At 41.9% G+C, this 26,421-nt stretch overlaps 1 protein-coding gene across 1 annotated transcript in view; it reads left to right on the forward strand.

Annotated features, from left to right (window-relative positions):
- The window catches only part of LOC306993031 (cadherin-7), a gene marked incomplete at its 5' end in the record, with an annotated part of 137,218 nt that extends 113,027 nt beyond the window's left edge, over nt 1-24,191 (forward strand). The window contains 3 exons of the mRNA XM_079602462.1: nt 8,469-8,586; nt 17,630-17,881; nt 23,195-24,191. Of these exons, the coding sequence (XP_079458588.1) occupies nt 8,469-8,586; nt 17,630-17,881; nt 23,195-23,703 (879 nt within the window). The 3' untranslated portion in view covers nt 23,704-24,191. The remainder of the gene's footprint in view (nt 1-8,468; nt 8,587-17,629; nt 17,882-23,194) is intronic.
- Nucleotides 24,192-26,421: the final 2,230 nt, after the last annotated feature.

Consider the following 26,421-nt stretch of genomic DNA (forward strand, 5'->3'; position numbering starts at 1 on the left):
ACCCGACCTGAGCCCGACAGAGCAGTAACCGAACCCGACCCGCGCCCGACAGAGCAGTTACCGAACCCGACCCGCGCCCGACAAGAGCAGTAACTGAACCCGACCCGAGCCGACAGAGCAGTAACCGAACCCGACCCGAGCCGACAGAGCAGTAACCGAACCCGACCCGCGCCCGACAAGAGCAGTAACTGAACCCGACCCGAGCCGACAGAGCAGTAACCGAACCCGACCCGAGCCGACAGAGCAGTAACCGAACCCGACCCGAGCCCGACAGAGCAGTAACCGAACCCGACCTGAGCCGACAGAGCAGTAACCGAACCCGACCCCGACAGAGCAGTAACCGAACCCGACCAGAGCCGACAGAGCAGTAACTGAACCCGACCCGAGCCGACAGAGCAGTAACCGAACCCGACCCGAGCCGACAGAGCAGTAACTGAACCCGACCCGAGCCGACAGAGCAGTAACCGAACCTGACCCGAGCCGACAGAGCAGTTACTGAACCCGACCCGAGCCGACAGAGCAGTTACTGAACCCGACCCGAGCCGACAGAGCAGTAACCGAACCCGACCCGAGCCGACAGAGCAGTAACCGAACCCGACCCGAGCCGACAGAGCAGTAACCGAACCCGACCCGAGCCGACAGAGCAGTAACCGAACCCGACCTGAGCCGACAGAGCAGTAACCGAACCCGAGCCGACAGAGCAGTAACCGAACCCGACCCGAGACGACAGAGCAGTAACCGAACCCGAGCCGACAGAGCAGTTACTGAACCCGACCCGAGCCGACAGAGCAGTTACTGAACCCGACCCGAGCCGACAGAGCAGTAACCGAACCCGACCCGAGCCGACAGAGCAGTAACCGAACCCGACCCGAGCCGACAGAGCAGTAACCGAACCCGACCCGAGCCGACAGAGCAGTAACCGAACCCGACCCGAGCCGACAGAGCAGTAACTGAACCCGACCCGAGCCGACAGAGCAGTAACCGAACCTGACCCGAGCCGACAGAGCAGTTACTGAACCCGACCCGAGCCGACAGAGCAGTTACCGAACCCGACCCGAGCCGACAGAGCAGTAACCGAACCCGACCCGAGCCGACAGAGCAGTAACCGAACCCGACCCGAGCCGACAGAGCAGTAACCGAACCCGACCTGAGCCGACAGAGCAGTAACCGAACCCGAGCCGACAGAGCAGTAACCGAACCTGACCCGAGCCGACAGAGCAGTTACTGAACCCGACCCGAGCCGACAGAGCAGTTACTGAACCCGACCCGAGCCGACAGAGCAGTAACCGAACCCGACCCGAGCCGACAGAGCAGTAACCGAACCCGACCCGAGCCGACAGAGCAGTAACCGAACCCGACCCGAGCCGACAGAGCAGTAACCGAACCCGACCCGAGCCCGACAGAGCAGTAACTGAACCCGACCCGAGCCGACAGAGCAGTAACCGAACCCGACCCGAGCCGACAGAGCAGTAACTGAACCCGACCCGAGCCCGACAGAGCAGTAACCGAACCCGACCCGAGCCGACAGAGCAGTAACCGAACCCGACCCGAGCCCGACAGAGCAGTAACTGAACCCGACCCGAGCCGACAGAGCAGTAACCGAACCCGACCCGAGCCGACAGAGCAGTAACCGAACCCGACCCCGACAGAGCAGTAACCGAACTCGACCTGAGCCGACAGAGCAGTAACCGAACCCGACCCGAGCCGACAGAGCAGTAACTGAACCCGACCCGACAGAGCAGTAACCGAACCCGACCTGAGCCGACAGAGCAGTTACTGAACCCGACCCGAGCCCGACAGAGCAGTAACCGAACCCGACCTGAGCCGACAGAGCAGTAACCGAACCCGACCCGAGCCCGACAGAGCAGTAACCGAACCCGACCTGAGCCGACAGAGCAGTAACCGAACCCGACCCCGACAGAGCAGTAACCGAACCCGACCTGAGCCGACAGAGCAGTAACCGAACTCGACCTGAGCCGACAGAGCAGTAACCGAACCCGACCCGAGCCGACAGAGCAGTAACTGAACCCGACCCGACAGAGCAGTAACCGAACCCGACCTGAGCCGACAGAGCAGTTACTGAACCCGACCCGAGCCGACAGAGCAGTTACTGAACCCGACCCGAGCCGACAGAGCAGTAACTGAACCCGACCCGAGCCGACAGAGCAGTAACCGAACCCGACCCGAGCCGACAGAGCAGTAACCGAACCCGACCCGACAGAGCAGTTACTGAACCCGACCCGACAGAGCAGTTACTGAACCCGACCCGACAGAGCAGTTACTGAACCCGACCCGAGCCGACAGAGCAGTAACTGAACCCGACCCGACAGAGCAGTTACTGAACCCGACCCGAGCCGACAGAGCAGTAACTGAACCCGACCCGAGCCGACAGAGCAGTAACCGAACCCGACCCGAGCCGACAGAGCAGTAACTGAACCCGACCCGAGCCGACAGAGCAGTAACTGAACCCGACCCGAGCCGACAGAGCAGTAACTGAACCCGACCCGAGCCGACAGAGCAGTAACTGAACCCGACCCGAGCCGACAGAGCAGTAACCGAACCCGACCCGAGCCGACAGAGCAGTAACCGAACCTGACCCGAGCCGACAGAGCAGTAACCGAACCCGACCCGAGCCGACAGAGCAGTAACCGAACCTGACCCGAGCCGACAGAGCAGTAACCGAACCTGACCCGAGCCGACAGGCATAAAGATATTTTACTGCGCACGGAGCAACAAGCGCTCTTAACACAGGCGCGCATGCCGTGTTACGTTGTCACGGCTACATAAACACATTTCCGCACACAGGAAGACAGATGTTATGGAAATATTTTACATGAATTTTAATCACAAAAACGATCGTTTGCATCAAGTGAAAGCATCCGGCACATCGGCTATACCTACATAATAATCTGCTTTAAATGTAAAATGTTCAATGCCTTATCGCCAAACTTTTCAGAGCATATCAAGGCCCAATTATACAAAGGTTGTACTTCTTTATTAGTGTGTGTGTGTGTGTGTGTGTGTGTGTGTGTGTGTGTGTTAGTACTCTGTGCTGCTTGGCGCCCTTTACCATTGGCATCTTTGTAATTTACCATTAAATCACTGTTAATGGAAAAAGGAAGCTTTGTCTTTTACTGTGTCTGTTTAATGTGACACTTCTTCCTGCATAAATTCTCACTATTTTCAATTAGCTAACTGAACTGAAGCTGCTGACAAACTTGCACTTTAAGCTTGCAGTTAAACTAGCTTTTGTGTTATACCAGGTTATTTACTGAATGACACTCATCAGAGAACATTTATTATAATTTTCTGCGACCAATCTCTTCTTTTTATCACATGTATTAGGAATTACTGTTAAGCTGTTAAAAAAGTCTTTGTTGACTGTCCACAGTTTAGTTATTTTGCTTTGTACGGTATGGGGCCAGATATTATTGTCAGGGAGAGACACGGATTCAGTTGCAGGTAACAGAAAAGTTCATTTTTCTCTCAAAAAACTAAAAAAACAAAAAAACAAAAAAGGAAGTCCAAATAAAAGTCAACTGGGCCGGGAGAACACTTCTCAAAAAGGACCAAATATAGTGTCCTCCTAGTCACACTGAGACCCCTGACGGCAGCGAGGAGCTGACTGAGAGGAGCTGACTGAGAGGAGCTGACTGAGAGGAGCTGACTGAGAGGAGCTGACTGAGAGGGTCTGCGGCGGTGCATCGGCGTCCCAACTGGACAGAGAACGCCTGGACCGGCCGTCGAGGAAACCAGGCCTGGCAGTACGAGAGGGACTGAGAGGAAGCAGAACAAAACATAAAAATGCAAACAAAAAACAGAACAGCACTTGGAGTCTGAACAGCACAACGCGGCAGGGCAAGGTAACCGAGTACCTTTAAGATATGTCAGTGTATGCTCTTTTATTTTAGTGAACATTTTATTGCCCATGATATGCAGCCCTTTAAAGACGTTACTTTAGAATACTGCAGCATCAAGCAGGTAAAGTCTAAAAACTGCGAATGCATTGATCTGCAGTGATAAAGTCTGTCTCCGGCAAGTTCTCTTATGCTAAGTGTTCTCAGCTCCATTCACAGAGTAGAAGAGAGACACGCCATCAACACTGATGTGCAGATTCTCCAAATCTCCAAATTTCCTCTCAGTAAATAATAACTTATTTATAGCAAGGAATAGAGGATTTGTATATGTTTGATATTTTGTTGAATTACTAGTTTATGTGACATTAGAATTGGACTGTATGAGAAATTTCAGCTAAAATTAGATATATCTGTAAAAAGTTGCATATCATGTAATGGGTAAGGAAATGTTATCATTGAGAGACATACAGACCATTATTATTGTTGTTGTTGTTGTTGCTTTTTATTGGGTGCTTTTAATGCCATAAATAAACGAAGTGTACCTTAGGCTTTATATACAATTAATATTTGCTAACATTAATATTGCTATTCAATTGAAACCACAATACTTGCACATAATTGTTTGTAGATACATGTCATCTACCTCTTTTTTCTTTTTCTTTTGTTGGCGATTGAGTTTTTCCTGGCATCTAAATCCCCAGTCCTGCAGTGAGTCGCGTGCTATTATTTATTCAGCATTATCATGATCAGTGCCAAGTTGGCTGAATCATGCATCCTCTTTGTGAAAGGACAATGTCCTCATAAGTTAATTACAGTATTGATTCTTGTCTTAGACATAAAGATTTAGATCTTCTTAAAAAGATTCCCTTCTGAGATCAGCCTCAAACTTCCTGCCAAATAACCACTTTGAGTTTGAACGATAAATTATGTCACAAAACCTAAATACCTGAAACTGCATGGATGCATGGTTAATTTTAATGAAGGCAGATTTTACACAAAATTTAGTACAAAAAACTGAAGAAAATTTTAATTGATAGTGTCAGATATAATAATAAATAACATCAGTGTGTGTGCGACAGGCAGACAAAAGATGAATATAATTCCAACACGAAGTTTAATAAATCCAAACAGGCCAGATAGTTCAATTAGTAGCCTACAGAGAAACACACCTAATGTGAACATGACTGAAAAGATAATGGATGTGTGGGTTCAACTTATATAGCATTCTACTTATATAGCATAAATAGCTCTGGGGACAGGCGGACGGCGACGATATTCCAGCGGCAAAGATGTGTTCGCTAACGCAGATGTTGACCCAGAGCCAAACCGTGCAGACAACTGGGGGAGGACAAACAGAGCCAGAGCAGGAGAACCCTCAGGCGCAGACCGAGGGTTGGTGGAGCTGGAGAAGGAGAACCCGCAGGCGCAGACCGAGGGTTGGTGGAGCTGGAGCAGGAGAACCCGCAGGCGCAGACCGAGGGTTGGTGGAGCTGGAGCAGGAGAACCCGCAGGCGCAGACCGAGGGTTGGTGGAGCTGGAGCAGGAGAACCCGCAGGCGCAGACCGAGGGTTGGTGGAGCTGGAGCAGGAGAACCCGCAGGCGCAGACCGAGGGTTGGTGGAGCTGGAGCAGGAGAACCTGCAGGCACAGACCGAGGGTTGGTGGAGCTGGAGCAGGAGAACCTGCAGGCGCAGACCGAGGGTTGGTGGAGCTGGAGCAGGAGAACCCGCAGGCGCAGACCGAGGGTTGGTGGAGCTGGAGCAGGAGAACCCGCAGGCGCAGACCGAGGGTTGATGGAGCTGACCGCGGGTTGATGGAGCTGGAGCTGGAGCTGGAGAACCCGCAGGCGCAGACCAAGGGTTGATGGAGCTGGAGAAGGAGAACCTGCAGGCGCAGACCGCGGGTTGATGGAGCTGGAGCTGGAGAACCCGCAGGCGCAGACCAAGGGTTGATGGAGCTGGAGAAGGAGAACCTGCAGGCGCAGACCGAGGGTTGATGGAGCTGGAGAAGGAGTGTATCTTTGGATTATGTTGAGTTGTAAATAAATTCCCCAAATCAAAAAGCCATTCTTTTTTAAATGCAGTCATTCTTTGTGCAAGGTTCCTCATAATGATAGTGCCTGAGAGCTCCTAATAGGGCCATTATGGGAGGTTCTTTGTCTTTCTCAGGTGTGAAACACTCAATATACATGGGTTGTTCACGCCTCCTCGCATACAGCTTTCTTAAACAAAAAATGTCTTACAAATTTTAAATCAATATATTGTCTTATCTGAATGAGTATGCAGGATGATTTTCACATAGTTTTGGAGCAAATATTCTAGGCTACGTGATACAATTTTCAAAAGTCTTGTGAAGAAATAATCAGTTTGGGTTTCATGACCTTATTTCAGTGACATTTTTTTTTAAAACAAACCACGCATAAACATCATTATCTCAAAACTACAAACTTTTACATACATGCTGCTGATATACTATTGTAGCAGAGTTCGTGCTGAATACAGTGTATTAAGACTTTAGCCATGAAAATGTCACAAGTAACAGAAATAAGCGCAAATGTCAGAGCATGTCAGAACACCTCCAGGACCCAGAAAACCCCCCAGACCCCAGAGGGTTAAAAGTGGGCAAAGTCTTAGAGAGACTGACATGATTGAAATCTTCAGACATAAAAATAGCTCTCCGCGCTACAGGCGGCTCGTTCCCTCGGACGATCTATGGCTGCTCTGGTGACAGTGGAGAGACATCTGTGGCTTATTTTGTGGGGCATCAAGGAGTACGACAAAGTGATCCTCCTCGATCCTGTCTCGCTGGACTGTTCAGCGCTGCTGTTGAGAAGGATAGTGAACAGAATTTGAGAGGTGCATTCGGCTTCACACACAGTGCAGGCTCCTCCTGGACCGTCTGAGCCCTGGGACGAGTTCTGGAGAGAGGAGCGGAAGGCAAGTGTGGACGCCTGTGCACCGCCTCCGAGGAGAGGAACCCACACTCAGATCAAAAGCTTCTTTATACATCACACAAAGAGGAGAACGCTGAGGCTGCTATTCAAGCTTTTCCCCGGTCTGCGTTCCTTCTTCTCATTGCTCTCTGTCATCCCTTTTTATTCAAACTATTTCCCTAAAATATCCTCCCTCCCCCGCTGAGGAGGGAGCTGGGGTCCAGAGAATTGTCATTAGAGGAGAATAATAATAATAATAATAATATAAAAAAGGGGACTAGAACTGCGTGTTTGGCTCCCTGATAAAATATCCGGAAGTAGAGCAGACAAATGTTTGAGATGATCGACTATGATAATATATTATCTTCTCTGTTCCCGGAACCGGGAACACTTCCCATAAATCCTGATGGACTTGGTAAATCATAAGAAGCGTCTACGCTAATATTAGTCTCTCTGTTTATCCGGAGGTTTACCGCAGTCCGCCGGATCCGGATCTGATGGAGGACCAGCGCCTGGACACACACACACACACACACGATCTGATGAAGGACCTGCGCCTGGACACACACAGACACACACAGACACACACACACACACACACACGATCTGATGAAGGACCTGTGCCTGGACACGACGACACCGCAGTGCTGAAGTGTCACTAGTCTCTCCCCTGTGAAGGCCTCCTTCCCTTCACCTCTGTACAGATAAAATGTTGTCGGGATAAATCCGGTTCACGTCGCTATGAGGACGCGATAAAAAAAAAAAAAGATATATTTCATGGTTTGTGTTCTTGAGACACCAGATTGTTTTTTTGTGCAAATGAGCGGCCGGATCGCATTAAGGGTTTTCTGTTAGAACGGTGTCGTGTAAGCGGCCGCTAAGTTAATAACTAATGATCGTTGTGACGGAAGTGAATCAATCAAAACTAACTTTATCTGGACAATAACTTTATTCTAGAGCTGCCGTAAAGCCAAACACTCTCTGTTACTGTAATCTCCTATTGTCACTGTGAAGCTGTTTTGATACAGTCTATATTGGTAAAAGCGCTGTATAAATGAAGGTGACTTGACTTGACTTGTCACCTTCTCCAGGTATCTGGGTATTAAGTGATGATTGAATTGTAGATCTGGTAGATCAAGGCTCGAAATTGTGACCAGAATTGTATCTGTGCGGGGTTAGGGTTAGGGACTATACCAGTAAAATAATCTAGGGAATAGTGAATGAGGGTATAGAGTGTGATTTTGGACACAGCCTCTGAGAGTCGACTTTGAGCGCTGTTAATTCACAGTATATTTCTGTAGGCTATTTTCTCAAAAACTACAAATATTATTACCCAGAATGGATTGTTTTCTATGGTATATTACTGTTTTAATGTAAAATTGTGTTACTGTCAGAATTAGTTTTTCTGTTTGTTTTTTTTACAGCAAGATTTTTTAGTGTACATTATTGCAGTGAGTAGTCCCAAACGCTAAATATGCTAATAAAAATGGCTACATAGAATTATTATGATTAAATTGATGTACATGAAGATTGCATTATAATTAGATTTTCAGAAACCTGAAAACAACATGAAATTTCTTAGTTGTTTCTTTAACATTAATAATACATTTTGTCATTTAAACTCTCCACCTTGTTGTAGATTTGAACTAGCTCTATTTGTCTTCTTGTGGCGGATGATAGGTTATTCAGACGATCAGCGCGGTGGATAAAGACGAGCCGCCCAGTGGCCATCGTTTCTCTTTCTCTTTCGCTTTCCCTGCTGTCAATAATAACAACTTCACCCTCAGAGATAATAAAGGTAAACTGCAAACCACGAGAGAGATTTACAGGTACTGTGTGTATGATGCAGCACTGAAGCATTTATGACCATAACATTTCATATTTCAAAAGTTGATATTTTCATGACTGCTACAGTGGAATTGTGTAATTCCTGTGACAGCAAACAGAATTGCAAGGTGTTTCGTTTGTTTTGTTGAGAGGGAAGGATGTTTGTTTGACAAAAGGGAACTATTTTCTATTCTGTTTGCTTGCAAAGAAAATAAACAATTAATCTTTAATACAGTGTTATATGAACTGTTGTTGTTCATACCTTAAATATGAACACAAATTTAATCCATTCTCGATTTTATAGTTCAGATTTCTTTCTTGTATGCAGATAATTGTCCTGGAATCTTCAGTCAGATAGTGTATAACTTTAGGATATGGTAACAGTTCAGTTACGTCCCAGAATTCGGTGGCGAGTAAAGAGCCTTTTAGTCTAAAGTCTTTCTCTGTCGTAGATGTGCAAACAGCTCTTATTACCCTGGACCCTAGTAAATCTCCTGGCCCTGATACTTTAGAGCCTTATTTTCTGCGAATAGCTGCTGATTTTATTGCTAAACCAATTACAAATATTTTTAATCAAACCTTGGTCAACAATGAGATACCAAGAATTTGGAAATCGGCATATGTAGTCCCTCTTTTAAAAGGAGGAGATTCCTCGTGTTTGGACAATTATAGACCAATTTCCAAATTACCGATTTTTGCTAAAGTTTTGGAAACATTGGTTGGTGATCAGTTAAAAGAATATTTGGTTGCCAATCATATTTTGTCTGATGTACAGTCTGGGTTTCGAAAGCAGCATAGTACTACTACTGCTGCAATGAAGGTCATTAATGACATTACTGAGGCAATGGATTGCAAGAACACTTGTGTAGCCCTTTTCATAGATTTAGCCAAAGCATTTGATACAGTGGACCATTGCATTTTACTGGAAAAGCTACGAAATATTGGTTTTTCTGATTATACTGTTGATTGGTTTACTAATTATTTGGCAGATAGAACTCAGTGTGTTTATTTTGACAATTCCAAATCAGCAACTGTGAGTGTATCGTGTGGTGTACCGCAAGGATCAGTCTTGGGTCCAATTTTATTTACTATTTATATTATTAACTTGGGTGATGACATTTCTCAGGCTCATTTCCATTTTTATGCTGACGATACCGTTATTTATAGTAAGGCTGCGACTTTACACCAAGCTTTTTCTTATTTAATTCTTATTTTAGAAATAGATGTCGATTTCTTAATATGTGAAGTCGTGGCTACGAGAAAAATATATCGTTCCCTCAACATATGATCTCGAGGCCACAACTTTACATCGCGTGGCCACGCCATAATGATGTCGTGGTAACGCTTTAGATTACAGCCCGGAAAATACTGCGTAATTAAACCGAAATTACAGTGTAACTTTCGGTAATTACAGTGTACCTATAAAGTACTTACGTGTAAGTATAGGGGAACAATATGTAAAGTTTTGAGAATAAAGGGGTAACAACCAGGAAAATAACAAAATTATTTAGGCAAATTATTTATACTGTAAGTATTTTAGAACTACGGGGCACTTATACTATAATACAATCTTACGTTTGGGAGCAATTTAGCGAGTAGGCTACATACACTGCACCTTTTTGTAATAATAGTGTATACAAATACATAAAGGCTTTTTTCAAATTACGGGCTAGCCTATATATCAGTGCATTTATAAAGTAGGCTAATTTGTTTTTATTGCAAAGGTGCACTGATTAAGTTGTTTCAAGGCAAGTAAAACTATTGCAACTTTTTTTTTCAATGCTGGGGAAATATACTCTTGTTTCTTGTAGTTACAGGGTAAGTATGACATTGCGGGCCGTAAATTAAAGTGGTGCTTCTTACCCTCTTGTTTCATGTAGTTACAGGGTAAGTACAATAAAAACACACTTAAAAATATCACTTGGAAAACTTTATTTGAAAAACGATTTACAACATATCACACTTATTATTCTTTATTCCTTTTTTTAAATCAACTTTTCATTTCAAATACTAAAGTCCTGACAGAAAGTAAGTTTTTGCATGGCTTCCTCCTTCCTCCTCTTGTTCCTCTTCTTCTTTTTCTATCATTCCACTGATTAGCCTAATCTTAAGAAGGAGTCTTTTGCTATTCTGTATTCTGTATTAAAAGAAAATACAGTACACCCAGAAATGTTCTCATAATTTACTCATCTTTTCGCTACCGACCAACTGTCACCAGCGAGTGCATGAGAGTCGGCTTGGCTTCGCGTTTGGTGAAGCTTCAAGCGTTCATTACGTTCTCGCGGGAGTTAGATGTGAAACTCGCGCGAGAACTGCCGTCTCTGTTCTTCTGTATTGTTTGTTTTTCATTATTATTATGTGTTATTGTTTGTATTTTGTTGTGAGCATTAATAAAATAAAATAAAAATTTAAATCGACATTCGGTTTCTCGGCGCGCTTACGTCACGCTTTAAGTTGTCAAGCGTGAACTCAACCCTCTCATGCACGCGCAAGTGACAGTTGGTCGGAACGGAAGCGATAGTCTACACAGCTTAAAAAATGTAAATATTTGCCATTTTTCTTACAAACACTTATCGTCTCACTTCAGAAGACATTGATTAATCCACTGGGGTCGTATGGATTACTTTAGTTATTGCTGTATGTGCTGTTTGATGTCAACTTTTAGGAACACATGAGTTTGCATATGCATTCACAGAGATTATTTATTTTTCTAAAAAAATTGTTTGTGTTAATCTGAAGAAGGAAATTCATATACATCTCGGATGACATGAGGGTAAAAGATGAGTAAATGGTGAGGACATTTCTGTACTGTATTTTCTTTTAACACATAATACAGAATAGCAAGAGACATGGGATTCCTTAACCTTTATGCTGCATTAGGACATTTTTGGTCATTTTCAGTTTAATTTCTTTGACCATTTTTGCTGTTTTAATGCAAATGGTATGTAATTTGGCAAAATTGTGACTTTTTGGATAAATTTTTAAAAAATGATCCCATGTTGCATAATATGTATAACACACACTGTGTAGATCAAATAGGAACACCTAGCACCATAATGACCAAAAATTTGAAGCAAAAGCATTATATTTGCATTATATAGTGTATTCCACCAGATGACGTCACTACATAGGTATTCCCTATGGGGGGAAATGCACGTTATTTTCCTGGTTTCCACTAGGGGCACTATTGAAGGTGTTATGAAGCATTTTAATGGCTCAATGATCTAAAATTATGTTTCTGAGTATGTGTGGATGTCGGAGAGCAATGTGTGTCTGCGTTGACAAAAGTGTGTGTGTGTGTGTGTGTGTGTGTAGGGCCTAAATATAATACATGGTGTTTAGGCGAGTGACAAAAATCATAATATCCTGAAGGTTATATTTTACCCCTTATGTCTATACTCTCTCTATCTCTCCCTTTCTCTGTGTGTGTGTGTTTGTGCGTGTGTCGGTGGTGTAGGATGTGTGTGTAGGCGTGTGTGTGTGTGTGTGTGTGTGCATTTACAAGAGAAATCGCTTCTCGATGCGTTGTTTTCTTTCGGTTTGATTCCTGCGTATTTTACTCACATACATGAACCTTTGACACAGCTTTGTTTTTTTTTGCAGTCTATGTTTCAAAGTTAATTTATAATTTCTCACCTACGTAGAGGCACAAACACAGCCATGCAGTCAGTCCTTAGACAATAATAACACCTTGCATCTTGCGGCAACACAAAGATGTAGCTGCGAGGGATCCAAAACAAAGTCTGCCTTTGTTTTGGATTAGAATAGTTGAGAAATCAGTGTTTATACAAGTGCGGTTGATGCAAAAGTTCTAAAGCTGTGCACCTCTTTGGTGCGGCCATTTCACACTCGACAAGATGAAGAAAACCTACACGACCACCGAAGCAATCGACTACCTTACTGAACTAACAGACAGCGAGCCGGAGTCTGATGGCAGTGTAACGGAGAGCGCCTCAGATGATGCTGTGGAGTTTCAGCTGAATTCGGATTCTAACTCCTCATCTGACTCAACTCAGAGTGATGAACTGGATGACACAGAGGAGACTGCCGATCCTATGTGGACATCAAAAAATGGACTTCACTGGTCACCCACTAACGCCAAGACGCTCCGCTACGTGCCAGCTAAGGTACTGCGACCCGGACCGACACAATACGCAACAGCTCGCATCGTGGACCCTAGGTCTGCATTTCAGCTACTGTTCACGGAGGAGATGGTAAAATTAATTGTGGACAGAACAAATCTCCAGGGGAGACGGTCCGAGACCGATTGGATTAATGTGGATGCAACAGAAGTCGAGGCTTATCTTGGGGTGCTAATTCTGGCTGGAGTCTACAAGTCCAGAAATGAGTCCACCCGGAGCCTGTGGGATGACCACACAGGCCGGCCCATCTTCAGGGCCACCATGCCTCACCGCAATTTCCAGAAGTTCAGTTCAAATGTAAGATTTGACAACAGGCTGACCCGACCTGGACGTTACCGGGATGACAAGCTGGCGGCGTTCAGGCCGATCTGGGATAAGTGGCTGTACCGCCTCCCCCTTCTCTTCAACCCCGGGGTGGACGTCTGTGTAGACGAGCAGCTGGTCGGGTTCCGAGGCCGCTGCAGATTCCGGCAGTATATGCCCAGCAAACCAGCAAAATATGGAATCAAGATCTGGGTCACAAGTGATGTTTCCACGTCACCAAGCAATTTTTGATGTGTAGGGAGACAGGCACAGGTTATAGTCACCTAGTAGAAATCAGGAAAATGTTTGCAATACTGCAGATGTTTGCAGTATGTCAATTGTATGAAAAATGGTACCAACTGGTGGAAAACAGTAAAAAGTAAATATTTTACCCCAAGGCTTGGTAATGACAGGGTATTTGAATAGAAATTATGATTTTATGATATTATGACAGTGGGTTCAAAAATTGATATTTTAATGGGTTTAAATAGGATCAAATTTGTCCTTAACGCGCTATGTGTGATTTTTTTTAAAAATCTGACACAGCACAAAAAATAAAAATGCACCAAAAATAATTTTGCAGCTAATCTTTGACATATTCAAGACTGTGATAATACAAAGCCAAGGTTTTCACTTTGCATTTAGTATATGGAAAATAATTACATTTTAGTGTTTTTTCCTCTTATACAAATTGATGGTATCGTCACCAAAACTGGAATTTAAAGGGTTAAAATCCTGATATTAAATAAATATTTGGTAGTTATGATGAGGACTGATGCTGGTTAAAATATTTAACTTAGTAAAAGTGGAAAATAATAATAATATAGAATATTTTAGGCAGTGTTTAATATGTGACCATTTTTGGTATTTAACGCACTAAGTGTGATTTTTTTTTTTAAATCTGACATAACACAAAAAATAAAAATGAGTAAAAATCAATGTTGCTGCTAATCATGGACATATGCAGGCTGTGATAATTCCCTCCCAAGAAATCCACCTAGCATGTAGTACACAATTGTTTTTCATTTTTTTATGTTTTCTCCATCGATAAAAACAGTGGCATCATGTAAACAAATGGCATTTAAGGGGTTAAAATTCTGAAAATTAAATAAATATTTGGTAGTTATTTTCAGGACTGATGTTGGTTAAAATATTTAACTCAATGAAAGTGGAAAAAAATGTAAATATATAATTGTTTTATGGTAGTGTTTAGAGTGGACATTTTTGTCCCTTAATGCACTCAACGTCGTCAAATATATAATGAGGCATAAAGGTTAAAGGAACACTCCGACTTTTTGGGACTTTAGCCTATTCAACTTATCCCCCAGAGTTAGATAAGTCCACACATACCTTTTTCATCTCCGTGCGTGCTATAAGTCTGTTTGACGCACCCACCGCTAGCCTAGCTTAGCACAAAGACTGGATGTAAATGGTTGCAGCTAGCATACTAATCCAAATAAGTGACAAAATAACACAAACATTTTCCTATTTACATGTTGTGATTTGTATAGTCACAGAGTGTACAAAAAACAAAGTCACATGAGACACAGACATATTTTAACCGTATAAATACTGGGAACTATATTCTCTGAAGGCGAAGCACTGCTACTTGGGCGGAGTGATAACCGCAGCGCACCTGAGACGCGCTCTGAACGAACTCTCTGCTCCTCACCACGGCGCGTCTCATGTGCTGCGGTTATCACTCCGCCCAAGTAGCAGTGCTTCGCCTTCAGAGAATATAGTTCCCAGTATTTATACAGTTAAAATATGTCTGTCTCATGTGACTTTGTTTTTTGTACACTCTGTGACTATACAAATCACAACATGTAAATAGGAAAATGTTTGCGTTATTTTGTCACTTATTTGGATTAGTATGCTAGCTGCAACCATTTACATCCAGTCTTTGTGCTAAGCTAGGCTAGCGGTGGGTGCGTCAAACAGACTTATAGCACGCACGGAGATGAAAAAGGTATGTATGGACTTATCTAACTCTGGGGGATAAGTTGAATAGGCTAAAGTCCCAAAAAGTCGGAGTGTTCCTTTAAGATTCATCAGTGGAAAGAAAGAAAAAGAAGAAGAGGAACAAGAGGAGGAGGAAACCAAGCAAGAGAAACAAAGTGTTGTAAATCCGTTTTGAAATAAGTTGTTTTTCAAATAAAGTTTTCCAAGTGATATTTTTAAGTGTGTTTTTATTGTACTTACCCTGTAACTACATGAAACAAGAGGGTAAGAAGCACCACTTTAATTTACGGCCCGCAATGTCATACTTACACTGTAACTACAAGAAACAAGAGTATATTTCCCCAGCATTTAAAAAAAAAGTTGCAATAGTTTTACTTGCCTTGAAACAACTTAATCAGTGCACCTTTGCAATAAAAACAAATTAGCCTACTTTATAAATGCACTGATATATAGGCTAGCCCGTAATTGGAAAAAAAGCCTTTATGTATTTGTATACACTATTATTACAAAAAGGTGCAGTGTATGTAGCCTACTCGCTAAATTGCTCCCAAAAGTAAGATTGTAGTTCTAAAATAGGCCTACTTACAGTATAAATAATTTGCATAAATAAAAAATGTCCTGGTTGTTACCCCTTTATTCCAAAACTTTACATTGTTCCCCTATATACTTACACGTACGTACTTTATAGGTACACTGTAATTACCGAAAGTTACACTGTAATTTTGTTTTAATTACGCAGTATTTTCCTGGTTGTTACCTCTTTATTCCCAAGACTTTACATATTGTTCCCTATACTTACACATAAGTACTTTATAGGTACACTGTAATTACCGAAAGTTACACTGTAAATTCATTGTAATTACGCAGTACTTTCCGGGCTGGCCACGATTTATTATCACGTTCCCACGACTTAATATGACGCTCCTACAAACTAATATTTCGTGGCAACAACATATTATCACGTTCCCACGAGTTTATATGTTGTGGCCACGACAAAACTAAGTGAACCGAACATGTCCGCTCCCGGTCACCGTAGATTTTAAATAATGTATTTAAAATCTTTTTCTAATTACAATCACTTCTATATAATGATAAATGGAAGCTTTAAATCTTACAAAAATCTATAAATGTATTCTTAAAGTATCATAAAAGTAATCCATACAACTTGTGTGTTAGATTTCACATTTTCTGCAGCTAAATTATAGCTTTGTGTCACAAACAGACAAAAGTAGTTATCCAGTGATAATCAGTGAGCTGTGAAGCGCTGTGTCATCGTTCAGGTAATGATGAACAGATGAAGGGATTCACTGCAATCTTTTAATCCAAATAAACGAAACAATCCAGGAAGCACATGAGAACTAAGGGTAGCGTACCAGCTCAAACTTAAACAAGACCATACCGGACAAAGACCAGAACCAAACTCATGACTTAAATACACATGGGATAATGAGAAGTGCAGGAGAACTATAGGAACAAACGAGGAACGAATCATAAACCATGGAAACTCAGGGAAGATCAGGGAAACTCAGGGAAGATCAGGGAAACTCAGGGAAGATCAGGGAAACTCAGGGAAGATCAGGGAAGATCAGGGAAACTCAGGGAAGATCAGGGAAGATCAGGGAAACTCAGGGAAGATCAGGGAAACTCAGGGAAGATCAGGGAAGATCAGGGAAACTCATGGAAGATCAGGGAAGATCAGGGAAGATCAGGGAAGATCAGGGAAACTCAGGGAAGATCAGGGAAACTCAGGGAAGATCAGGGAAACTCAGGGAAACTCAGGGAAGATCAGGGAAACTCAGGGAAGATCAGGGAAACTCAGGGAAGATCAGGGAAACTCAGGGAAGATCAGGGAAACTCAGGGAAGATCAGGGAAACTCAGGGAAGATCAGGGAAACTCAGGGAAGATCAGGGAAACTCAGGGAAGATCAGGGAAACTCAGGGAAACTCAGGGAAGATCAGGGAAACTCAGGGAAGATCAGGGAAACTCAGGGAAGATCAGGGAAACTCAGGGAAACTCAGGGAAGATCAGGGAAACTCAGGGAAGATCAGGGAAGATCAGGGAAACTCAGGGAAGATCAGGGAAACTCAGGGAAGATCAGGGAAGATCAGGGAAACTCAGGGAAGATCAGGGAAGATCAGGGAAACTCAGGGAAACTCAGGGAAGATCAGGGAAACTCAGGGAAACTCAGGGAAGATCAGGGAAACTCAGGGAAGATCAGGGAAGATCAGGGAAACAGGAACCAAATGAAACTGAACAGAATATCAAAATAAGAGCCCAAAGCTGAACATAACCATGACTGTAATACTTTAACAGAGACTGTTGTAGTGGAGGACGTACGCAGGTGGAGTGGAGTCTGATGTTTGCTTATATTTTCTATATACATATTTTCCTCTCTTTTTCATGAAGTGATCATGTTTTCCCATCTTCCAACTCTTCATCCATCCATCCCTTCATTCAGAGATTAATTCGTCTCTCAATCCTCGGTTTGGTGTCAGGTGACCAGTCTTGATCCAGTCTAACACTTCTGACATGTTAATGAGTCTAACAGTTAATTTCACATTCTTACCCTTGACCCTTGACCTTTGACCTTTGCCCGTCCCTCTCAGATAACACCGCATCAGTGCTGACCAAGCGAGCTGGTTTCCGGAGGCGAGAGCAGTCTCTGTACTGGTTACCAGTGCTGATCGTGGACAGTGGCAGCCCGGTCTTGAGCAGCACCAACACTCTCTCGGTGCGCGTGTGTCAGTGTGATGCGGACGGCGTTCCTGAGGCGTGTGGATCCGTGGCCTTCTCTCTCCCAGCGGGTCTGAGCACTGGAGCTCTGCTCGCTGTACTGGCCTGCATCCTCACACTGCTGGGTAAGACTGCTCACACTTCATCTAGTGGCGTGTGTGTGTGCTGTTACTCTCAGCTCTGTTGTCTTCTCCTGTACTGTAGAGTTGCTTTCCCTCTGTATACATAACAGTTTCCACACACGTGTGTCATAGAGCTAGGATGGAAGGAAAACAGTCTTATTTTTTATTTTAGAAGACTTAAAGTACACTACCAGTCAAACGTTTCCAAAGTCCTACTACTTCAGTAGGGTTCCCACGCTAAGCATTTGATGGTTGCTGCTCCTTTTTCATTTACTAAATAAAAAAAATAAAAAAAGTTCAGTTTTGTAAAGAAACCCATACTTAAAAACATACTTAAAAAGCCTATAGATCATCTATCTATCACCTATAGATCATCTATCTATCACCTAGAGATCATCTATCTATCACCTAGAGATCATCTATCTATCACCTAGAGATCATCTATCTATCACCCATAGATCATCTATCTATCACCTATAGATCATCTATCTATCACCCATAGATCATCTATCTATCACCCATAGATCATCTATCTATCACCTAGAGATCATCTATCTATCACCTATAGATCATCTATCTATCACCCATAGATCATCTATCTATCACCTATAGATCATCTATCTATCACCTATAGATCATCTATATATCACCCATAGATCATCTATCTATCACCCATAGATCATCTATCTATCACCTAGAGATCATCTATCTATCACCTATAGATCATCTATCTATCACCCATAGATCATCTATCTATCACCTATAGATCATCTATCTATCACCTATAGATCATCTATATATCACCTATAGATCACCTATAGATCATCTATCTATCACCTATAGATCATCTATCTATCACCTATAGATCACCTATAGATCATCTATCTATCACCTATAGATCAAAAGGGTTTTAAGGTCATAAGAAACAGATTCAGTCAAGTGTGTGCTAACATTAGTCTGCTAGTGCGAATGGCTCAGCCGTTTGTCCTGTTTAGAGTTTGGCCGTGTCTTGTGCTGTATGTAAAAGAACAGCCTTCTGCAAAATGACTTCAGTTCTCCTCTGGCCAACGAAAGAACAGTGTATGATTACGATTCAGGAGCATTACAGTCTTCCCTCAGTAACTGGCCATTGCTTTGAGAATTTGTAAAAGTAACATTTGTTTGAATACTGTACTCAATACTATGAGCCTGCATGACAAACCAAACACTGTAAGCGCTGTGAGGTTGAGTTGTGAAGTACTCATGTCTTTTGGCAAGTATCTCAGTAACCATTCACTGCCATAGAACAGCAGGCCATTAAAAAAACTTTTTTTTTATGATCCAAAAAAGAAAGGTCATATGAATTTAGAGCAACACAAGGAGGAGTAAATAAATATTCTGAAGGGTGATTGGTTATGAACATTAGCAAAAGCTAATTAATGAAATTGTTATAGTTCCACAATAAACTGATTTAAGTTTCAGAACTAGTTCCACTAATGTGTGGAAAAAAGGCCCTGAGCCTCAGTACATTTTAATCGTATGCACTTGAGGTTGAGAAACGTGAGGCCTGAACATTCTCCCATTTCTTATTGATTGCATGTGATGGATCGTTTGCACAATTTAATTACATCAATTCCTCAGGACCATGAATGCAAATGAAGGTCACAGGGAAAGATTCTTCAAGTTCAATGGAGAGTTTGTACACAATTCTAACTTTAATGAACAAGGTAATAAATAACGACTGTACAAAGATTTTTACAGTTATACCATAGTTTCTATCTCCTTAGTCTCCATACTCGTCTCATATGTGACATTCTGAATCTCAAACTCTCGATCTGCTCGAGCCTGTATGAATGCGCCTTACTATCCATTCTAGAAGCTTCACAGGTTCCACTAAAAATCACAGTCAAATATTGCTTTCACTAAACAACATTTCACTCTCCCTGATGGTTGACATTTTGTTGTAGATTATTTTAGTTTTGTAATCAATGAGAGGGGATGTGGCAAAATGAGTGAGATGGCGCCTGAGGAGGAATGTTTCTAAAAAATCCACAAGTATTTTTTAGCACTGTTTGAATTTCCTTTACAAGTCAATCCAACAGTCTCTTCCCGTCTACATGAGTGGTTCTTGATCAGAATAAGCTGTGGAACACACTTAAAATCACACAATCAAACCTCTGCACTGGTTCCTGATGCTGGGGTCCTTCTGAAGTCTGTACTGAGACACAAATGAACTTTTTTAATGGAATTCATCAACGTGAACATTCTTCCACTTGCCCTGTGGTCAGAAGACTCAAATAAGTAGAGTACATCCGGAACTGAATGGACAGCCATATACTGTATCCAGTGTAGACAGCGTCATTGATTATAATGGCTTCTATTTGCTTTGATGATCATGTCTGGTGTTGACAGGTATCAGCCGTTATACAACTGATCGCCAATGGGTGATTATACATTTTTAGATAAAGGTACACTGCTTTGTAAAGTTTGCCAGTTGAACTGAAAATGCAAACAGAGTTGAGCATTTTTCAGAGAAACCTAAAAAAATTTTTTAAACAAAAGCAGGTTTTTGAACATCTCAAAATCTTGTTGTTTTTGCAAATTTGCCATTAATCTAAGTTGTAAAAATATACAATGACATCACGGTTTTCTCCAGAACGGCTATATATATATAAATGTCAAACTACTTTTTTTACAACAAAATGAAACATCACTGAACTTACTTAAGCTGGACTGTGACACTATTTTCTTCTGGAAACAAACTTTGTTGCATTTCCTGTTATCTCTGTAAAGCTGCTTTGAAACACTCTGTATTGTAAAAACCGCTATATAAATAAATGTGACTTGACTAAGTTTCTTTAAAAAATTTTGTTTAACTTATATTTTTATTTAGAACCACATCATTACATACAATACAGTATGGCATTGGGTTTTAACATGTTAATCCATCATGTTCCAACAATATTGACAATTGTTCAAACTTAATTATATCGTACACATTATACAGAGAATGAAAACAAATGCACCAAGTAGAGGGGGAGGAAGGGGAGAGGAAGAAGAGAAAAAATGGAGAAAGACAGATGAACTCAGGGTGGATATGATAGTATAACTCAAGATCACTGGAGTAGTAAAGGCATTATAGGAGCCCACCTCTTTAAGAAAACAGTTTTCTGAAGTCGTAATGCAAATGTGATTTTTTTTTCCCGTACAACCCCCATACTTTTTGAACCCAAGCGTTGCATGACGGAGGGTCAGGTTTAAACCTTCTGCATGTAATACACTTCACGGCTGCAGAGAGTAAAAATTGTAGTAAATATATTTTAGCTTTACCCTCTAGGCCCTTTGGACGCACACCTAGAAGGGCTATTATGGGGTCTTCTGAGATTTCATAATGGAAAATTTCTTTAAGGGCATCAAATATCTCTTTCCAGTAATTTCTTAAATTTGGAAATTATTAATTTTGGAACCCATCCTGAGCAACCCATTTTGCAATTATCTGTGGAGTTCAAAAAAATCTGGGCCCTCATTTATCAATCTTGCGTCGAATCGGGCGTATATGTTGGCGTAAGATTATGCTTACACTCCTCTCACCGCCTGATTTATGAAGCTGTGCGTACCTTTGAAATTCAGGTGTACGCAATACCTGCCTCTTGATAAATTCCGCGGCTGAAAACGATGGTCATTAGATTAACACGCCCCTATATATTCACGTCTCCGCCTCCCCCACGCCCTCATTTTACGCCATGGACACACGGAAGACGGCAAAGAGGAGAAACTTCTCCGGTGGAAATTCAGTTTAAATCGCTGGTTGGTTGAGCAAATGACCTATCACAATGCATTATTTACAGCACGTGTTTTGAAACTATTAGCGTTGAATTTCGCATGACGTCACATGTACTGGGGTGTACAATAGTGATGATGATGTGAATAATTGCATGATAATTTGTAATATTCTTCTTCTTATTATGATTTTGATTATTAATGACGCTTATTGTTATTTAGAAGAAGAATGTCATTTTAATTATTTTGTCAGTCTGAATTATTTTTTGGTCATTGAAAGCCTTTCATTCCTGAACCCAGTCCGTGCGCACCTGCCGGGCTTAACTCACTAAAATAAACACTGAAGTTTATAATTTCTAAGTTGTTGTTTTTTTACAGTGGGTCATAATATATCATATCTTTAGTTTGTCAGTGCGTTTTGTGGTGTTAGGAATTGTTTTTCTGCGCTTTTCAGCACTAACTCAAAACGTGCGTACATGTACACCACCGCCTAAGCTGGCGTAGGATTTGAGCGTGCCGTACGCCAACGTCCATATTGATAAATCGCAAAGTCACCGTGGTTTTGGGTGTACGCTGGAAATTTGGTGTACGCACTTTTCACAAATGAGGGCCATTCTCCCGTCAAGTTAGTTTTTTATAGATCACAACCTTTGCGTGGGAACTGGCGTACGTACGTTTCCAGCCCCGTTTTGTGCGTACGCACGCTTTATAAATGAGACCCCTGGTTATTAACTTCCATTTGAATTCCCTCCAGACTTTAGAGTTGGTCACACGATGTACTTCTTCACAAGCTTCCTCACAAATTTAAAGAGGAACTGTTTCATTAATTTCAGCCTCCCATTTTTCCTTGATCTGTAATGTGTTATTTGAATTCTTAGACAAAAATAACAGATATCCTTTAGAAAAAAATTATTTGACCGCATGTCCAATTTGTATTTCTTTAAAATATCTTTCTATTGGGAAGTTTTTTTTAAAATAATTTCTAGTTCCTTATGCGTTGTGAGGAAATGTCTCAGTTGTAAATATCTAAAAAATTCAGACCTTAAATTCAAAAGTTTATTTCTTATTTGTTCAAATGATTTAAGTGTGTCATTATGAAATAATTGGTGCAGATAAGTCCATATTGTTACCACTTTTTGAAACCCACATCTGTACAATATGGTGCAAAGTCATTAAGATAGCTAATGCTTGCTGCAGATGAGATTTTCTTAGACAAACCAAATTATCTTTCTATGGTTCTCCAAATTTTTAAAGTAACTTTGGTCCATTCACCCATGGAGGCATTTTTTATAAAAAGCTACATTTTGAGCAAAAAGTTGAGAAAATCACGTTTTTGACAAAGACTACATTCAGATCAGATTCAGAACGATGATAAAAACACAGATGGAGTAGATCACCTAACACCCCCAAAGCTTGACAGTCCTATAGTTCGTCCTAGGTTAACATTTCATTCAGTAAAAAAAAAAAAGATTAAAATCCAGTAAAGATAAGTGTATCAGACTTTTGTTCCATTGTATTGGTGCAACCACTGAACCTTCCTGTCTGTCTCTCCTCTAGTTCTGATGCTGCTGATTGTGCCGATGCAACGCCGACGAAAAGTGCCTCTTTTCCTTGAGGATGAGCGTGATGTGCGGGAGAACATTGTTCAGTATGATGATGAAGGAGGAGGTGAAGAAGATACAGAAGCTTTCGATATGGCCGCACTGCGTAATCTCAATGTCATGCGTGATTCAAAGGTCCTAAATGTTACTCCAGTTAACTCTGTTAACCCATACTCCGCTTCAGCTAGGACATCTTACAAAACACTTCCAGACAACACTGTCTTTCAAGAGTTTATCTGGGACAGACTGAGAGTGACTGATGTGGATCCGTCAGCTCCACCGTATGATTCTCTTCAGACCTATGCGTTTGAGGGAAACGGCTCGGTGGCGGGGTCTCTGAGCTCGCTGGATTCTCCCAGTTCAGATTCAGAGCAGAGTTACGACTACCTCAGCAACTGTGGACCACGCTTCAAGAAGCTTGCAGACCTGTATGGCAATCTTGATGGAAGCAGGGTTTTCTCCTAGCCTTAATGATAATGGCCTACAAACATTCGACACCACAACAACTGTTATTGTTCTGCAGGTGTAAAGACAATGTGTAAGGTCTGAATTTCTTTAGTTGGCTTTAACAGGTTTGTCGACTCAAGTGTGGTGCCAGGGTTTGATTTGGTAGGTGTACCGTAGTGTCCCTCCAATCTGACCACTGCCCTGCGTAGTTTAGTTTCCAGTGGTGGACGAAGTACACAAACCATGTACTTGAGTTAAAGTAGAGATACCCAAGGTAAAATATTACCCAAAGTAAAAGTAGAAGTGCTGCCTTTAAACTTTAACTTGAGTAAAAGTACAAAAGTAATTGCCTTCAAATGTACTCAAGTATCCAAGTACTATGATTTTTTTTATGGGTATAATGTCCTATTATCATTTTTGTCACAAGACTCTTGCTTAACTCAGTCTACGTGAAGACTCTAATGTCACTCTTGGCACACCAATCTATTAATAAAATGACATTAATTAGTCAGACAGACACTGATGTCAATTAAAAATTTCATAAGCCCAAAATCTTGAAGCCAAATCATTTTTTAACATTTATTTGTAACAGTAATCCATGTTTTTATTCAAACTTAAACTTGGAATGGAACAAAAGGATTGTAAAAACAAATATGTACCAAATCTAAGGTGGATTCACTGAACCGTATTACAGCACATTCTCATTTTGTAATGAGACATTTCTTCATCTCCAACATTAATTCTTGAAAGCAGACTGTTGGTTATGCAAGTATCTGACCCGTCTTCATTCCTGATAAATGAGACAGGTGTATTCTTCCTCTCTCATTCTTTTCACTCTAAACAGCTTCCCTTCCACTTTCAAGACCTGCAAGTTAGTCAGTGGAATTATAATAGGTGGCAACTGTGAGCTATGTTTAGCTAAAACACAGTACATTGTGTGGGTATGTGAATGTATAAGACACTTTAAGAGACACTCAAAACAAAACACATCTCAAAACAAATAACATAACCTGTCATCACAAGTGACGTACTAAAATAGCAAGCCTCAAATGGCACTGAACAATAGTTGTGGCAGTAAACATCATTCATTAGCATTGCATTAATTGTGCTTTTGGTGAGCATGCTAGTACAGTATGGCACTGATGATCTAACTAAAGTTGCAATATCTTTTATTCAGCTTGAGAAGGAGCTGATTCTCAAAGTTGTTTGAGTCCATTCTTGCCCTCCTGGGACTGAAAATAAGCCCTGTTGCGCTGAAAAGACGTTCACAAGCTGCAGAGGTGGGTACAGCAGTAATGAGCTTCAAAGACAACTTACAGACTGATGGGAAGGACTTGAGAATGTCTTTGTCATCAGCTTTTCAGATAAGGTAGCCATCTAACGGCTTGATACCTTCCTGACCATGAGTAGCCTTCATGCTCGCAAAGAAGTCCTCTTCCTCAGAGCCACTGGAACCATCAACTGGCGGCTGATTCAAAGTCTCTTCCTCCAGATGGGCCTTGATGGAGTCCAGGCCTGAAATGGACATTTCCATAGATGCTTAGAATCAAAACTTCACTGTAATCACACATTTCTCCAGATTAAAATATCAAAAGGACAGTATTACCCCATGCATTTTCAGAATTCTGAATTGAGAATGTCAAGATACAATTTTAGTTGGATATCTTTAAAAAAAAAAACATTTGGCTTAGTTTCTCTGAATCTTTAACTAATGACACTTTTCAAAAATAAAAATAAAATAATCGTACTTAGTCTGACAAGGTTTTCATCCGATGTCCAGGATGTTTTAAATTTCGGGACAAGGATTGCAGCCGCAAAAAACTCTGGCTCTACCAGCATGTTTCCAAAGCGCTGCTGCAGGCCTTTTTGGAGGGCATCAACCAGAGGTTTGCAGTACCTGGAGGTAATGCCATTACGGTCAAGTTTCGAGATGAGGAAGGTCAGAGTAGGCAGAAGCCATCCCATCTGAACACCGATTTCAGCCTGAAGAATGTGGAGGGCTTTGGCAATGGGGCTCGTGGTTCTGGCAAACTCCTCCAGAAAGACAATTTCAACTGGACTCAACCTATCACATATTGAAACAACAACAACTAATAATTTCATGTCATTACAATTTTAAGTGTGTGTGTGTGTGTGTGTGTGTGTGTGTGTGTGTGTGTGTGTGTGTGTGTGTGTGTGTGTGTGTGTGTGTGTGTGTGTGTGTGTGTCATTTTACAAACAGTGGAATTACTAGGCCCTCAGGAGTTATGAATTCTTGTATTTCTCCCTGTATCTACTCCTATCTGATCCTTACTGAGCATGGAGTAGTCAAGCAACTATTCAAAGTAATGCATTTAAAAAAAAGCAGTTTTACCATTAACATTACTGGAACATGAATTTAAAGAAATTTTAAAGAAAAACAACAACAACAGCACTTACATTGGCAACTTGAGTGAAGAGCAGACAGTTCTGACAGCCCCCTCTCGCTGATCTTTAATTATGCGAAGCACTCTCTCAATGGCGAGAAATAAGCAATTCCACCTTGTTGCGTTGGGAGGATCAGCTGAATTGTGCATGTGTCTTCCGTAATCTCTGCGGCAGCAGCAGATCTGCCACACTTATTCCATAGTGCATGACACTTAGATAATGCTGATCGGGACAGCTTCTTGGTAGGCTTAATTTGAACAGGATTTTGCTGCGTCCTCTGTGGAAACCAAGTTTAATAAGTGGCAGGCACATCGATGATGTTTCGGAAGT

The sequence above is a fragment of the Phoxinus phoxinus genome (assembly GCF_949152265.1).
Source record: "Phoxinus phoxinus genome assembly, chromosome: 24".
NCBI classification, from domain to species: Eukaryota; Metazoa; Chordata; class Actinopteri; order Cypriniformes; family Leuciscidae; genus Phoxinus; species Phoxinus phoxinus.